This window comes from Dermacentor albipictus, chromosome 6 (genome assembly GCF_038994185.2).
Source record: "Dermacentor albipictus isolate Rhodes 1998 colony chromosome 6, USDA_Dalb.pri_finalv2, whole genome shotgun sequence".
Classification (NCBI taxonomy): domain Eukaryota; kingdom Metazoa; phylum Arthropoda; class Arachnida; order Ixodida; family Ixodidae; genus Dermacentor; species Dermacentor albipictus.
Window position 1 is genome coordinate 89837707 of NC_091826.1, and position 15867 is coordinate 89853573.

At 43.5% G+C, this 15867-nt stretch overlaps 1 protein-coding gene and 1 pseudogene across 1 annotated transcript; one reads left to right on the plus strand and one right to left on the minus strand.

Moving 5' to 3' along the window:
• Window positions 1–1669: 1669 nt before the first annotated feature.
• On the plus strand, window positions 1670–11235 carry LOC139047061 (uncharacterized; annotated as a pseudogene).
• A 110-nt stretch (window positions 11236–11345) lies between these two features.
• Window positions 11346–15336, minus strand: LOC135912371 (uncharacterized). The gene is made up of 8 exons (XM_065444822.1): window positions 15189–15336; window positions 14939–15107; window positions 13224–13253; window positions 13088–13141; window positions 12001–12042; window positions 11777–11905; window positions 11670–11708; window positions 11346–11586 (listed from the first exon to the last, which is right to left on the minus strand). The coding sequence occupies exons 1-8, from the start codon at window positions 15334–15336 to the stop codon at window positions 11346–11348; spliced, it is 852 nt and encodes a 283-aa protein (XP_065300894.1).
• Between the last annotated feature and the right edge of the window lie 531 nt (window positions 15337–15867).

The following is a 15867-nucleotide window of genomic DNA, read 5'->3' on the forward strand; positions in this document are numbered from 1 at the left end:
GAAACCAAATTGAACTGGATTATGCAGGGAAAATTTCTCACAAGACGACTGCATCACATACGGAATATGTTTTTGCATTATTAGCGCTATAGCGCACAAAATTGCGATTGGCCTGTAGTTCGTATAGTCGTCTTTTTTACCGCTTTTACAGACTGGTCTTATGATCGATATTTTTAGCTCTTGCGGTATAACGCCAGTTTCAAGTATGCCGTTTAGTATGTTTAGCATAACATCTTTCAGCTCATTGAAATGGATGTATAAATCTCGAAAACGTACTTTAGCTATTCCCGGCGGTTAATCAGTTTCATCTGTCGCATGATGCTCCAAAGATCCGTTTCACTTATAGGTGGCAGAAAGGCCGTGTGTGCGCATGTGCGAACTGGTTTGCACACGTCGCTGTTGCTGCCATTACTATCGCTCAGTATTTCCGCAGCCTTTATTATTGTATCGCTGAACTTATCGCATATTGTCTGCACGCTTTGGTTGGGAAAGTACATTTTGACCGTATCCTCGATACTGACGTGTTTTGATCTGCCAATTAATTAATTTGCTATTTTCCATGTCATCGAGACGTCGTATTTGCTCACTGTGAATTGATGCAAGCAGTATCGCCTTTTGGCCTGTCGTATTTTTGCGGTCACTAGATTTCGTAGCATACGAAACTCTTTTCTTTTTTCGTCATCTTCCGGATTTTTCCTGCATCTCTGCCAGGCCTGGTCTTTTATGTAGCATAGGTTCATTATCTCATGAGTCGTCCATTTATGATCGCGATTTCTTTGCTTCGATGTCGCACATGTTGTAGATCGATCATTTATATCTTGAAATATTTGCGCTAGATTATTGTATGCCTTTAAGTGGTCAAGAGCTAACAGAGACCACCAGTTAGTATTCTTGATCAATTCATCAACTTTTTTGTCGTCTAAGAGATGCCGTTCCACACAGCTACCCACTCCTTCAACATATTTTTCTGAGAAGATAACACCTACTATAACATAATGGTCTGCTAGTTTTAGATAGATCACGCTTGACCTATATGATTGGTTAGCCAGCCTAAATACCAGGTGGTCAATGCATGTTTTCGTGATTCTGTTTCCTAAGTACTCTTCTCTGGTGTAGGCATTTATTACGTTCATAAGTCCATATTCAGCTAATAAATTCAGGTAATCAGCAACTGCTGATCTTGCTTCTTGCAGAATATCAATATTGAGGTCCCCAACCAGCACTTACTGTTTTTAATTCATATGCTGTTGAAGGAAAGCACTCATTTCATTCAAAAACATATTAGTATCCATGCTTGGTGGCCTGTAAATGCCACACCGTATATACGTAAATTCTCTTTCGTTAATAGATAGCGCTAAAACTTCTGCATTTTGAAAGTTCACGTCAATCCTAGAACATATCCATGCGTCTTTAAAGGCGCGCTCACACTAACGGGAGACTTCCCGCAGCGGCACAGCGTCTACGTCGATGCTGCGTCGCAGCTGCTCGGAACGACGATCACAATGCGCGCGTTTTCTCGCTGCGGTTCTTGGAATGTAGAGAGAGGAGGCGTTGATGGAGGACCCTAACGAGCAGAGAGGGAAGGGGATAGTCATGTGACACCAGATTTCCCACGTGGTCGTCTTGACCGCGTGCTAGTTCTCCTCGCGTCGCCCTTTTTGTCACGAGGATGGCTGGTTCGAACGATGAGCTGTTGGCTACGGTAAACGTACTTATACTTGCTTGTTCGCTGCTTCTGCATCGTCGCCGTGCACGGAATGCACGGAAGCGCCGATTTTGGGTGTGACCCATGTTTCGCCGTCGAGAGCAAGAAGGGCAGGCGCGCCACGGCTGCGGGCGGAAGACGAGGCCTACTTCTGCGAGTAAGTGCTGTTTCTTATGATGCATTCGTAAAGTCTGTGCTCGTCGTACGGGATATAACTGACATATTACCGGTCGCCTTTTAGCTACCTTAGGATGCCTCCCAGCACCTTGGACATTTTGCTGGGCTTCGTCGAGCACAGTTTCAGCCGTCAGGTGACTCCATTCAGAGATCCGATTTCGGCCCACGATCATCTGGCAATAACAGTACGGTGAGTGTCCAGTACGGTGAGTACGGTGAGTACGGTGAGTGTTCAATTAATTAAAATGGTTAACAGCTTACCGCAAATTTATTTCCTGAAGCTGCTCCATGTAGTCTGGTGCGCTGTTACGGGTAGTTTTCATTAGCATGTGAAGATTAATTACACTGCACACAGCATAAGGAAATTAATATTTTTGGCTACGTCTCGCGTGACTGAAGTTTCCACCCATGATCCAGAGCTGAAGCAGCAGAACGCTTCCGGTTTTGAGGCGCCGCCGTGAGCGAGTATTATTCGAATCATTATTTACAACCCATCGTGCGGTCCACGTTTTTATCGGATGCAACCATTTTATTGGAGCCAATTTCAGAAATGTGAAGTAAAACAAGTATAAGGTGCTAAAACTGCAAGTTCCTGCTTATTAGGTGCATGTTGTGTTGTGACTAGAAGAATGCATAAAGCACGATAATAATGGTTTTATAGTTCAGTATAAAAAATTTGCTCTTCCGCCGTTGGGAGAGCATGCAACACCAAGACGAAGCAGCTTTTCTTTCTTCAAAGAACGCTGACGCAGGGGCGTCTGCGTCAGCAGGCGTTTGGTGTGTTGCGACACCAGGTACCCGAGCACACGAGGGTTGGACCCTCCCGCCTGTAGACGTGCGCGGCTTAGCCGTGTCTGGGGAAAGGGGGATCCTGGGTGTTGAGCCAATGCTGGGTGTTTGGATCTTTAAGGCCCCCCCCGGCCGAGGCAACACACCCCTTTGGCCTCTGCTTCGCATAGACGGCACCTCCAGACTGACCCACCTGGAGGAAACCGGCAGTCGCCTTTTCCTGTCCCCCTCTCCATCTATAATCTTTCTTTTGCACCTCTCCTTCTCTCCACTTCTTTTCTTATCTTTTCTTCCACTCTAATTTCCTGGCGGCGAGGGTTAACCTTGTGTGGATAACCAGTCTTGGTTACACCATGTACGGGTATAGTGGTGGCGTACAGCTGGGGTGCGCAAGTCTTGAGATACAAGCCTTGTGGCGTCCCCATGTTGGCCTCGGTGGTGGGCGGCTGGCGCTGCTGCCGCAGACAAATACTTTTTATGGCTACTCCTTCCATTCCCCAAACTGATCGTCCTCTAAAAAGGGGGCGCAACGAAGCAACCACTCGGTTTTTCTTCAAGAGCTATGACAACTTTACAAAGTACCATGTGATCCACAGTGACGGCAATATAACAGCCATATATATATCTCCTTTCAAAGTTTCGAAGTGCCTAAGAGACACATTAGGCCCAGGTTTCAAAGCTACAAGGATGGCTAGTGGCGACATCCTTCTGGAACTGAAAGACAAAGAGCAACTTAAAAAGCTTACAGACCTCAAATTCACTGGTGATATAGCAGTAACTGTCACGGCGCACCGTTCGATGAACAGTGTTCGTGGTGTAATCTCTGATGAAGACATGCTTGATCTTAGTGAGGAAGAATTGCTTGAAGGTTTTGCAGAACAGAATGTGACCAAATTTCAAAGAATCATGATCCGTCGGAATGACACCGAAATTCCCATAAAACATGTAATCCTAACATTCGGCTCCACCACACTACTAGACTCAGTCGAAGCAGGCTATGTGAAAATCCGTGTGAGGCCTTATATCCCCAATCCTAGACGTTGTTTCAAATGCGAGAGGTTCGGGCACAGCTCTCAGACATGCAGAGGAAAATGAACGTGTGCCCAATGCAGTTCTAACGATCATCCATCTGATGATTGTAATGCCTGTATCACACTGCACGAACTGTGAAGGGGATCATCCCGCATTCTCACGGTCATGCCCAATCTGGAAAGAGAAAGAAATTATTGCCCTTAAGATCAATGAAAACATTACATTCTCTGAAGCGCGAAAGCGACTTACATTTCCTCGCAACGAACGTTTCACCGCTGTGACGAGGCAGGGTGCCCTCTCACAACGGCCTAAAGAGTCCGCCCTTGTCACACTCAGTGAACCACGGGGGACTTCTTCTACCCCCACAGAGGCAGCACCAAGAGCTGCCAAATCCAACAACTCGAAGACCTTGCTCTCGCATGGCTGCATTACTGTGCAAAACCCGAGGCCCGAGACACGTCTCCCAGAGCCTCGTGACCCCGCCTCCACCGCCTCTGAGAAGGAGATGGAGGTTGACGCAAGTACATCGGTGCCAGCGGCACCAAAAGACAAGCGCAGCTTGCTTGAGGGACGTAAAAAAGAAAAAAAAACCCTCGAATAATTCGACCAAAACCAAAATAATAATATCACTCTACACAGAACACTCCCAAAAACACCTTTGTCATAATGGGTGTTCAGATATTGCAATGGAATGCCAGAGGGCTTTTGCATAACCTAGATGACATCAAGGAATTGTTATCTACGTATAAGCCTACAGTGTTCTGTGTTCAGGAGACGCACTTAAAATCAAGTGACTCGAACTTTCTAACTCAGTTTGGAATTTTTTGTAAAGATCGTGTTGATGGACATGCTGCATCAGGTGGCGTGGCAATAATAATAATATCAAAGACTGTTGCATGCCAAAATCTCCAACTTAACACGCCTTAAGAGGCAGTAGCCATACGAGCTATTTTGCTTAATAGGCTTGTTACTGTATGCTCTTTGTACATTCCACCAGACAAGCGGATCGACATTACTGAGTTTGAAAAACTAATAGACCAGCTTCCTGAGCCGTATATTGTGGTTGGTGATTTTAATGCACATAGTGGACTCTGGGGGGACTCACGCTGTGATGCAAGAGGCCGCGTAATTGAAAAATTCCTTCTATCCTCAACAGCAATCCTGTTTAGCAAAAAGTTCCCGACTTATTATAGCAGTGCACATAACACCTACTCTTCAATAGATCTGGCGGTTGGTTCTGCAACACTTCTGCCATTGTTTGAATGGAGAGCTGTCACAGACTCCTTTGGAAGCGACCATTTTCCAGTTCTCTTAGAGGCGATACAGACGTATGACCCACCTGTGAATCCAAAAAAATGGAAGCTAAATGCTGCAAACTGGGCAGAATTCAAAGAACTCGCATGTATATCCCTTGAATCCATAAGGCAGCTTGACATTGAAGAAATGACCGCCTATATAACTGAACACATTATTCACGCCGCGAAACAATCGATACCACAAACCTCTGGTAAAATAGTGAACCCTAAGCCCTGGTGGAATGAAGAGTGCAAGCAAGCACGAAAAGAACAAAACACAGCATGGCGTACGTTTTCCAAATATCCAACAGAAGAAAACCTTATAAATTTCAAACGTACAAAAACAAATGGAAGACGTATTCGTTGGGAAGCCAAGATAGCTAGTTGGAGAAATTATATCGGCTCGATAAACTCGTACAAAGATAGCCAAAAGTGTACAGTAGGGTTCGAAGGCTGAAGGGGAATACCACACTACCCTTGCCCGTGGTAAGTGACAGTGCTACTACATTAGAAGGGCAAGCAGATTCATTGGGAGAACACTTTAAGCACATATCGAGTTGCGCGAATTACACAAAAGCATTCCTAACATACAAAATTAGCTGAGTCAATACCCTTCTCCTTCCGAAAATCCCATAGCGATGGGTACAATCGCCCATTCACGATGCAACAATTAAAAATAGCTTTGCGCAACTGCAAAAACTCTGCGCCAGTATTAGACAGTATTAATTATGAGATGGTCAAGCACCTACCCGAGGAAAGACTTGAATGCCTCTTATACCTGTTCAATAAAATTTTCTGCAGCGGTCGATTGCCGTCCTGTTGGAAGGAAGCTATAGTAGTACCAATATTAAAGCATGGAAAAGACCCCTCCTGTGTACAGAGCTACAGGCCCATCGCTCTAACAAGCTGCGTAAAAAATTAAATTATGGGGTTTTACGTGCCAAAGCCACTTTCTAATTATGAGGCACGCCGTAGTGGAGGACTCCGGAAATTTCGACCACCTGGGGTTCTTTAACGTGCACCTAAATCTAAGTACACGGGTGTTTTCGCATTTTGCCCCCATCGAAATGCGGCCGCCGTGGCCGGGATTCGATCCCGCGACCTCGTGCTCAGCAGCCTAACACCATAGCCACTGAGCAACCACGGCGGGTAAAACAAGCTTCGTATGCAAAGTGTTTGAAAAAAAATGACAAACCGCCGATTAATGTACTTTTTGGAATACAACGGAATCCTGGATCCCCACCAGGCCGGTTTTAGACCAGGAAGGTGCACAACAGATAGCCTAGTTCTACTTGAGAGTTACATACGAGACGCATTTGTTCATAAGCAATACTGTCTATCAGTATTTTTTGATCTCGAAAAAGCTTATGATACTACCTGGAGGTATGGCATATTGCAAGACCTCGCGTCGTATGGCGTGTCAGGCAACATGATTAACATAATAAAAAGCTACCTGTCCGAACGAAAGTACACAGTAGGGGTGGGAACTGCAGTGTCGAGGGTCTTTGTGCAAGAAAACGGTGTACCACAAGGAGGAGTGCTCAGCTGCACACTATTCTTAGTTGAAATTAACACACTACAAAAAACACTTCCATCATTTATATCCTACTCAGTCTATGTAGATGGTATACAGATAAGCTTTAAATCATGCAATCTGTCCATATGCCAGAGGCAGATTCAGTTGGGAGTGAACAAGCTTTCAAAATGGGCTGACAAGAATGGCTTTCGCTTTAATGAAGAAAAGACGACATGCGTGTTATTTTCTCGGAAAAGAGGCATACATCCTGAACCGAATATTACGATGAACGGGTATGTGCTTAGTGTAAAAAAGGAGCAGAAATTTCTTGGCGTTATATTGGATGATAAGCTCTCGTTTGTGCAACATATAAAAACATAAAAATGAAATGCTTAAAAACTATGAATATCCTCAAAATTCTCTCGCACCAGTCATGGGGAACTGACAAGAAATGCTTGCTCTCGCTGTATAACAGTTTGATTAGAACACGTATCGATTACGGGAACATTGTTTACCAATCAGCTTCACGTTCTGTTTTAAAAATTCTAGATCCTGTACATGACCTTGGCATGCGACTAGCCCTAGGTGCATTCCGTACTAGCCCTGTTCCAAGTTTGCACGTAGAAGCTAATCAGTGGAACCTAGAACGACAACGTAAGTATTGTAGTTTTATGTACGCACTTAAGATTAGTTCCAACCGAGAACACCCGTGTTACAAAATGTTGAAGAGCACAGAAACGCAAAACCTCTTTGCAAAGCGGCCATCATTAGCAAAGCCATTTCCATTGAAAGTACTGTCGCTATGTCAAGAAAACAACATATTGCTGTCGGACGTTCACCTGCATAACACTAACGAGTTAGTAGCACCATGGGAATCAGTCACCATACATTGTAACTTCTCGTTCACAGAAACAAACAAAAAGCATACACCCCAAGAAGCTATAAAACAACACTTCTTATCACTACAGAGTAAGTACAAATCTCCAGAATTTTATACTGATGCTTCAAAAACTGCTGAAACAACATCATGTGCTGCAATCGGTCCAGATTTTGTAGCCCATTTAAGATTAAACAAGTACACAAGTATCTTCACTGCTGAAGCTCACGCTATACTCCTCGCAGAAATAACAACAAAACAGATAAATCAATCGATAATATACACAGATGCCTTAAGTGTGGTCCGGTCAATACACCTTGAAAAACAAAGAAAGAATCTGGTGATAAACACTCTCATCAGCAGCTTAACCTTAGCCTACAAGAGAGGGCTACATATTATAATCTGCTGGGTACCTGGCCATACTAGTGTACCTGGTAATGAAGCGGCAGACGCAAATGCGGCCTTAGCAGGTCTAAGGCCCCAAATAGATGTAAGTTATGTTCCATATACAGATATGAAACCTGTCGTTCGAGGAATACTGCGTCACGCATGGCAAGAAGCTTGGGACACAGAAAATAATAACAAACTTCACATCATCCAACCCTACATTACCCAGACACCTGTACACCGGCATAGACAGGAGGAAGTAATCATGTCGAGACTGAGGATAGGACACACACATGCAACGCACTCATACTTGCTAACCGGTACTGATCCACGGGTCTGCATTAGATGTGGAAATCAACACACAGTCATCCATGTTTTTATACAATGCCCTGGCATGGAAGCCACGCGAAAAAAACACTTTCCTGAACTTTGCCGCACCAATTTACCTATGCATCCTGCATTTTTCCTATCGGCTGACCCGATGTTCCCCCTCGACCGGCTGTTAAGTTATCGTAATGATGTGACCTTTTTGAAGAATATATCTTACCGCTTTTAAACTCATCTTCCCTACGCTACCCGAAATCCGACATTATCATAAATTCTACCAAGAACTGCAAGCCTTATGTTTTTAACTCCTAGGCCTTTACAGCCACCGCAGTACATCACAGGCATTGCAACACATTATACCCACTGACATGTTTATAACATTCTACCGCACTACTAAACATCGTTGCTGGCGCTCTTTCGCCGTTGTAGCCCTTGCACCATAAAACACTAATTAATTAATTAATTTCGTCAAAGGGGAAGAGTAAATGTTGTATGTGGCCCACCGCAGTTTTCATATTTGTAGAGCAAAATACAAAATTTTTGATCTTTCGATGCAGTACAACTAGACACCTTGTTGTTTTAATTTTTATTTAGTTTTGTTTTCTTAAAAAATGTGCAGGTCAGATATATTGCTGCTCAATCTCTATTACATATGTGATTGTTTTCCAGGTTTCTTGCAAATGGGGACACATTCTGCAGCTTGTCGTACAACTATATAATTGGCCGATCTACAGCTTCAGTTCTCATAAGAGAAACCACAGCTGCAATATGGAAGAATCTTTGGCATACATACGTTCCTTTTCCTCAGACTGAGATAGAATGGAAAAAGGTGAGAGAAATTAGTTTTCTGAAAGAACAGCACCTGCATAGGAGTGTGAGAACATAAAATGGAGGCCACAGATGATGTGAAGCGACATCCATGTGAACCTTGCCACCCCATTCCTAGGAATGTAAAGCTGTTCAGTGCTAGCTCACTACATGGACGACTATAATTTTCACGTTACTCTTAATTCCACCTTGCGGTGACAGCTCAACATAACCTTTATTCTGGAATTAAGAAGAAACACATTTTGGGAAGCAAATATCTCTTTTCTCCAATGAACCGCACAACTTATTAAAACATTATACACGTTGCCGTGACATGTAGGGCAAGTTTAATGGAATCTTCAGTGCTACACTGAGTGCCTCCTTTGCGTCAGTCTTACTGTGCTTTTTGTACTGTGATTACGCAGTGAAATCCCTCATCTTCAGAGGTCTTTTAATTAATTTTTCTATTAATTTTTTTTGTTTTGCAAGACCTATGTGTAAATGTTTGAAACTCGTTAAATTATTATTGCTTCTGAAAGAAACTTATTTCAGCTGAACAAACAGGAAGCAGAAATCAGGATTTTTATGTCAACATAATTTTCGTTGCTCATTATATGCACTATTCCCGCTCCCCACTTTCATGAAATTGTTTACTAAGCCAGTTACTGGCTGCCAAATTTGTGTCTGTTTCAGATTGCATTTGACATGGACACTATTGGAATTTTCCAAACTGCATTGGGAGCCTTGACGGCAAACATGTAAACATTCAATGCCCAAATAACGCTGGGTCAAGGAATCGTAACTACAAAAAAACTTTGTCATTCTTTTGGCCTGCTCTGATGCACATTACAGGTAACTATATTCCGTACACTTGGTTTCAACTTAGTTCTAGCCATGTACACCTCAGTGCTTTGCTCTTTTGGTTGCACCAATGCTAAACATTAATCAGCAAATCAGACTGAATGCTGTAAGAAATGCAGCAATAGACCATGAGCATCTGTAGAGAAAGAGTAATAATGAGAACTCATTATTAGCTTACTGATTTCCTTCTCTTATGCCACTTTGTTTCAGATTCACATATGTTGATATTTGCCACTATGGTGGTGAAGGGGATTCTGGTATATTTTTGCGGTCAGATTTGCTCAAAACCCTCAGCGAAAACTTGTGTGGTGTTCCATCCCCCACCACTGTCGGGTCGGCAGGTGTCATTCCCTATGTGATCGTAGGCGATGAAGCCTTCCCTTTGAAAACATTCCTCATGCGTCCCTATGTCCGTCGTGGTGAGCCTGTTTATGAATAGCATTATGCATTTTACAGCCAGTAATTGCATGATGCTCATTGAAGTTGCTGCCCAGGAAGTTTTTCTGTTGTTTTCCATTTTAGAGCAAATACCTGGGTGAAGTACCCTAGCCAAATAGGACCAAACAGCATTATGCACTTTTAAAGAGACGGTTTTGCTTGTGATCCTTGAAGTTGACATTAAAATCTCTTTTCTGTTACAGCAACCGGCTACATATTTTTACTCAAAAGCAGTAGTACTTATTGTAAGCAAGCTCACTTTATTTTGAAATCAAGTATACGATAGAAGCCATTCTGGGTGACACAATGCATTTTGTAAAGCGCCATTCTGAACAGAAAGCTCTTGTCAAACACAGCCATGATTTTCTTTATTTTTCGTTGTTCCTTTACCTTTTTGTTAAAATTTAAAATGATTCGGAGTGGCAAAATTCTTTCAAATAATATGCCTCATGTTGTCCTTTCTAGACCTGCAGAAGCACAGCTTAAGCCCATCTGGACGTGAGGAGTACCAGTAGAGAGCAACTTTCAACTACCGTTTAAGCCGGGCTCGCCGGGTCATTGAAAATTTGTTTGGCATAATGGCTGCAAGATGGCGAATATTAAGGAGGCCCTTTAGAGAATCAGAGGAAACAACAGAAAATATTTGCAAGGCATCTGTTGTGCTACATAACTTCATGATGTCGGAGAGAGCATTGGCACGATCTGCCTACAGCCCACCTGGCTATGCCGATAGTGAGGACTGGCAAGAAAACGAAACTCCAGGCTTATGGAGGACAAACGGCAATGAACTTCCAGCAATGAGAGGGATAAGTAGACAAGGCTGCCACTCTGCAAGGTAAATATGGAAAGCCTGCGTCAACCAACATTTTTATGCAGTGTATGTTGAGCTGCTGCGATGTTGTATTGCAGGTCTGCTATAGATGTGCGTGACAGACTGGCACAATATTTTGTCACGGATAGCAAAGTTCAATGGCAAGAAAGGATCGTCAACCGTGCAGGACGGGAGGTAAAACAAGCAGGATAATGCTGCATCGGCTCTAAAAGATGTTCTTTAAAATGAATTCAGGCATCATACTCTTGAATTCAAACTATCGTAGGCTTTATTTCGCCTCAAAATGAAGGTCAATTACTTTACTATAGACTATCTTGCTCAGCTTCATACAAAATTTTGGATATATTAAATATAGCTTGCGATCGCTGCCTTGGTGGCAGAGCACGAAGCTTCACGGTGACTAAGCGGCCCGTGGCCGCACTGTCGTCGTCGCATTCTACTTCATTCCTTTGTTTTCCTGTGATGCTAGCAAGACTGCCAGCACATTTGACAAGGGCCGCCTTGACGCAATCTTCAAAATTGTCGTCTCTTCTCTTCCTCCTTCTGCAAAATGATGAAAACTGCATTGTTTCACACCATTTTTCAGATCTCTTTTGTTAAGAAAAATGAAACTTGCAAGTACGTACCGTGAAGGTGGCCCTCCGGCAGGTGTTCCTTTGGACAGCCTTGAGAAGAAAAAGCACAAAAACAAGTCAAGAAATGACTACATGGCAAAGTTTGCTTGCTTGTGTACCTGGCTGGCGGCGTGTATTGCCCAAGTGGACCAATCTCAACTGGTGCAAGGTTAAGAGAAGGTGGCCCCCGGTTTTGAGCTGGTGAAGGGCTACAAGACCCTGACAACCCAGTTTGAGCAGGTGCTGGGCTGCGTGACAAACAATGCACTTCTGAATTTTTTGACATAGATCACTTACTGCAAAATGCCTGCAAATGTCAGTAAAAAGGATGGTAGATGCTTACGTGCTGTCGTCGTCATGCGAGTTGACAACTGTGTCGTCGTACCTGGATTGTACAAAATGCGAGTTCACTCGAGTGTGAGTTACAATGCGAGAAGTTGCGCTTCTGCAGGGCTCTGGCTGTTTATATCAGCACTGCATCAGATTGCACCATTTGAAGTTACTGCTCCATAAAACACTAATTAGACCGAAGCTAGAATACGCGTCATCTGTCTGGGACCCTGGTCAAAAAACACTAGCAGATACCATTGAGTCAGTTCAGAACAGGTCAGCACGATTCATCCTTTCTAATTATTCCCGCACATCTAGCGTTTCTTTAATGAAGTCGAACCTTGGCCTTATTAACTTGCACATTCGAAGAAAAATTTCCCGTCTCTGCCTTTTTCAAAAAATCTTTTACCAAAACAGCTCGCTTAAACAAGACTTAATTTCAGAGCCTTCATACATGTCGTCGCGTCTTGATCATCGGTTTAAAGTGTTCATTCCTTTCTGTCGCACAAATGTTTTCTCTGACTCATTTCTGCCGAAAACCAGTGCCGAGTGGAACCGCCTTCCCCCCTCCATCGCCTGCATCGAGGAGGCATCATCTTTCAAGACTGCAATAACTGATTATCTTTTGAATTTATCACCTTAATACTAATAATTGTTTGAGCATGTATTTTTTATTATTATTGTACCCACCCCCCTCTGTAACGCCCTTTTGGGCCCTGAGGGTACTGTAAATAAATAAATAAATAAATAAATAAATAAATAAATAAATAAATGTATTGAAACATGACATTCTTTGTACTCTCCTTGTACCAACACTGCTTGAAAACACACTGAGAAGCACAAATGTGTGGTTTATCATTTCAAAGGTACAAAAATTTCCGAATCTGTAGTGTGTAGTGTATAACACAGTTCATACGTGCTTATTGAGTGTGTACCTACATTTCCAGAAGCTCCATGTCTGGAGAGTTCTGACTTGTGTCAGTACTGCATGAAACAATGAAATATCCTCTCACCTTGCCTCAACGCTGCTCAAAATACAATCAGAAGCTTGACATAAGTGCATACGTTTGCCAGCCAAACAAACAGACAATATTGCTTACCTTTCTGGGGTAGCAAACCTGCTGCAACTTGGCTGACTCGGCCCTGGTGATTGTCTGCATAACAGACGCCACGCTAGAACATTTTGGTGCTCAAGCATGCATGCAAATCTCAGCTGCAGTTCATAACCATACATACCCGGTTTTATTTGGAATGTTTGTCGTGGTCCTGAGGGGCAAAAAAAGCATAAGTGTTTACAGCACTGTCAGTGAGGCAACATGCTTAAGGCTTCTAACTATCCCAGACAAACTTTCAGATTACGCGAACTGAAAACATGGAATTTGCAATATTCCGCGGGAGATATCAAAGAATCTTAAAAAATCGCACCTGGCATTATGTTCTGAAACATGGTATATGCATATAAACCACCGTACGCGGACACGTATCGAAGCAAAGTGCCGCAAGCACAAAGGGACCCGGAGGCGGTGCTCAATCGCGCCCAATTCTAGCTAGCTTTTCAATTATTAGACATTAGACATTATTTATTCATCATGAATTTGTACATCAACACAAGCAAACAACTGTTGGGCCCATAGCCAAGGCTAGTGTGGGCCCATGTGGTATACATGCGTTTGTGCTGCGGCGGTCAGGACAGTGATGAACAAATGTATATTGATTATACATAATTGTACAGGATGAGAAACAAAAGGGAAAAAAGAAAACATACATCAGTGCAACAATAGAATAGTATTACAGAAGAAATATCACCACAAAGACAAAGCAACATTCTTAACTAATTTTTGAGAGATATAATCTTTTTATGGAAAATAAAAAGTTACTGGCACTCTTCACTTCTATTGGTAAGGCGTTCCATATCTTTGTACCATGATACTGAATTAGTCTTTGACCGTATGTGTTTCGGGTAACTGGTAAATTGAAATTTATGTTAGTGGCGTGTCTAGTATTTCGTGTAGGAATCACAAATATACTAAACGACAATGAGTGATTGCGACATATTATGTTATTCACTAAAATAGCAACTTTCATTTCGGAGGATTGGGTAAAGGGAAGTATTTTCAACCTGCAAAATAAATGACTGCTGGATTCGAATGGACTAGAAAACGTCATTATCCGCACCGCTCTCTTTTGCAAGCGCAAAATTGGATCCAAATATGTTTTAAATGTGGATGACCATGATTCGCAACAGTATGTCATATGACAATGAAAGAGAGAAAAGTAGATTATTTTCAGTACCGAAATATCGAAGCATGCCCTCGCCTTTAAGAGCCCATAACACGCTGACGCTAGCTTCGAACATACATTATCAATGTGTGGTTTCCAGTTTAAACTACTGTCTAGTGTCACGCCCAGATATTTGATTGTGTTCACCTGTTCCAGAATGCTATTATCAAGATATATTCGCAGGGGTGCACTGTTAACGTGACTATGCCTAGAATGAAAAATCATGTAGTGAGTTTTAGCTTTGTTAAGTGTAAGTTTGTTTGCTCCAAACCACGATGAAACACAGATTAGTTCTTAATTCGCAATCTGTATTACTGCGTGAAGTGTTTTGCTTGTAAACACTAGTGCAGTATCGTCCGCGTGCATGACAGCTTTGGCAGATGTGAGAATTGAAGGAAAATCGTGGTTATATTGGGGCTAAGCACGCGTTACGAAAGTGCAGACGAAAATGTGCGCATGGAAAGAAGCGGTACGGGACGTTCAGAAAGAACTATGGCACTGAAAAAGTTCGGGTATGGCAAGCAAAGAAGGAAACATGCACCACTGCTTCTGCTTCCCACTGCGAAAAGGGTAGCGGAGGCACTTTTAGAACACTGTGGCTAGGCACCAAGTCAGGAAAAGATTCACACTGAAACGGTAAAACATGCCGGCAAAGGTGTGAGTCTACTAACCTGCGGGCGTAGTGCGGCGTGCTTCGCAGCATGCCGTCGATCAGGGGGAAGAGCGCCCACTTTTTCGCGGCGTCGCCGGGTGCCCCACTCCGACATGTGGCGTCAGTGCCGCTGACGATCTTAAGCCAACGGTCCCTGGCATTTCTAAATTTTGATGATGCTTCGGAAGCTGCAGAAAAAAATTTCCTCATGCTGACCGACACCTGGGTCGACACCGTATACTAGACACTCCACAACGAAATAGACTTACCAGTCAGGCCGAACTCCCGTCCTATTAATTCCCATCGGTTGGTCTTGCCATCCGTGTCTTTATAGTCGCAATGCGTCTTGTCATAAAGAAAAGGGTAGGACCGAATACATTCCAGGAACCGTTCAAAATCCTCAAGTCGCATGTTCATGCCGGCAAAGCAACCGCCGAGTGTCCCGCAGCACGCGCGCAGCCTCACGCTCCGCCGACGGGGTCACTGAACTGGGACCGACGTCACGGTTCACGGTCGGCCCCCATTGGCTGTTCTCGTCAGCGGCGCGGTAAAAATAGCTACCCGACCCATCGCTCTGCGGGACGGCACAGCAGCCTGTCTGCGAGAGAAAAACCGGTTTGTGCGGGAAGCGGCGCGCGGAAAACGTTCTGCGTTGCGCGCTTTCCCGCCACTGTTAACGCGCCTTAACAAAGATGAACACTCCTTCACCTCTTGCGTTCTCTCGACATATTGCGTATTTATGATAACCGTCCAAGTCATAACATGTCTGTCTGCTTGCATCCAGATTTACTTCTGTTAAAACGATGACGTCAGTAACCACATTTCGTGACAAGTAAACACATAGCTGATCCCAGTGTCTTCTTATGCTTCGTATGTTTATGTGCAGTATGCTAATTTCTTTGCTAAGTCCATCTTCAGCGATTGCATGCTGAATGCTTTTGTCCCATT

Excerpts from the sequence above, each read along its gene's own strand:
- LOC135912371 (XM_065444822.1), bottom strand. The coding sequence starts at position 15,336 with ATGAACATGCGACTTGAGGATTTTGAACGGTTCCTGGAATGTATTCGG. Across the intron at positions 11,906-12,000 it reads TCGCATGACGACGACAGCAC|CCCAGCACCTGCTCAAACTG; the intron begins GTAAGCATCTAC and ends TTTGTCACGCAG. Across the intron at positions 11,709-11,776 it reads CAATACACGCCGCCAGCCAG|GCTGTCCAAAGGAACACCTG; the intron begins GTACACAAGCAA and ends TTTCTTCTCAAG.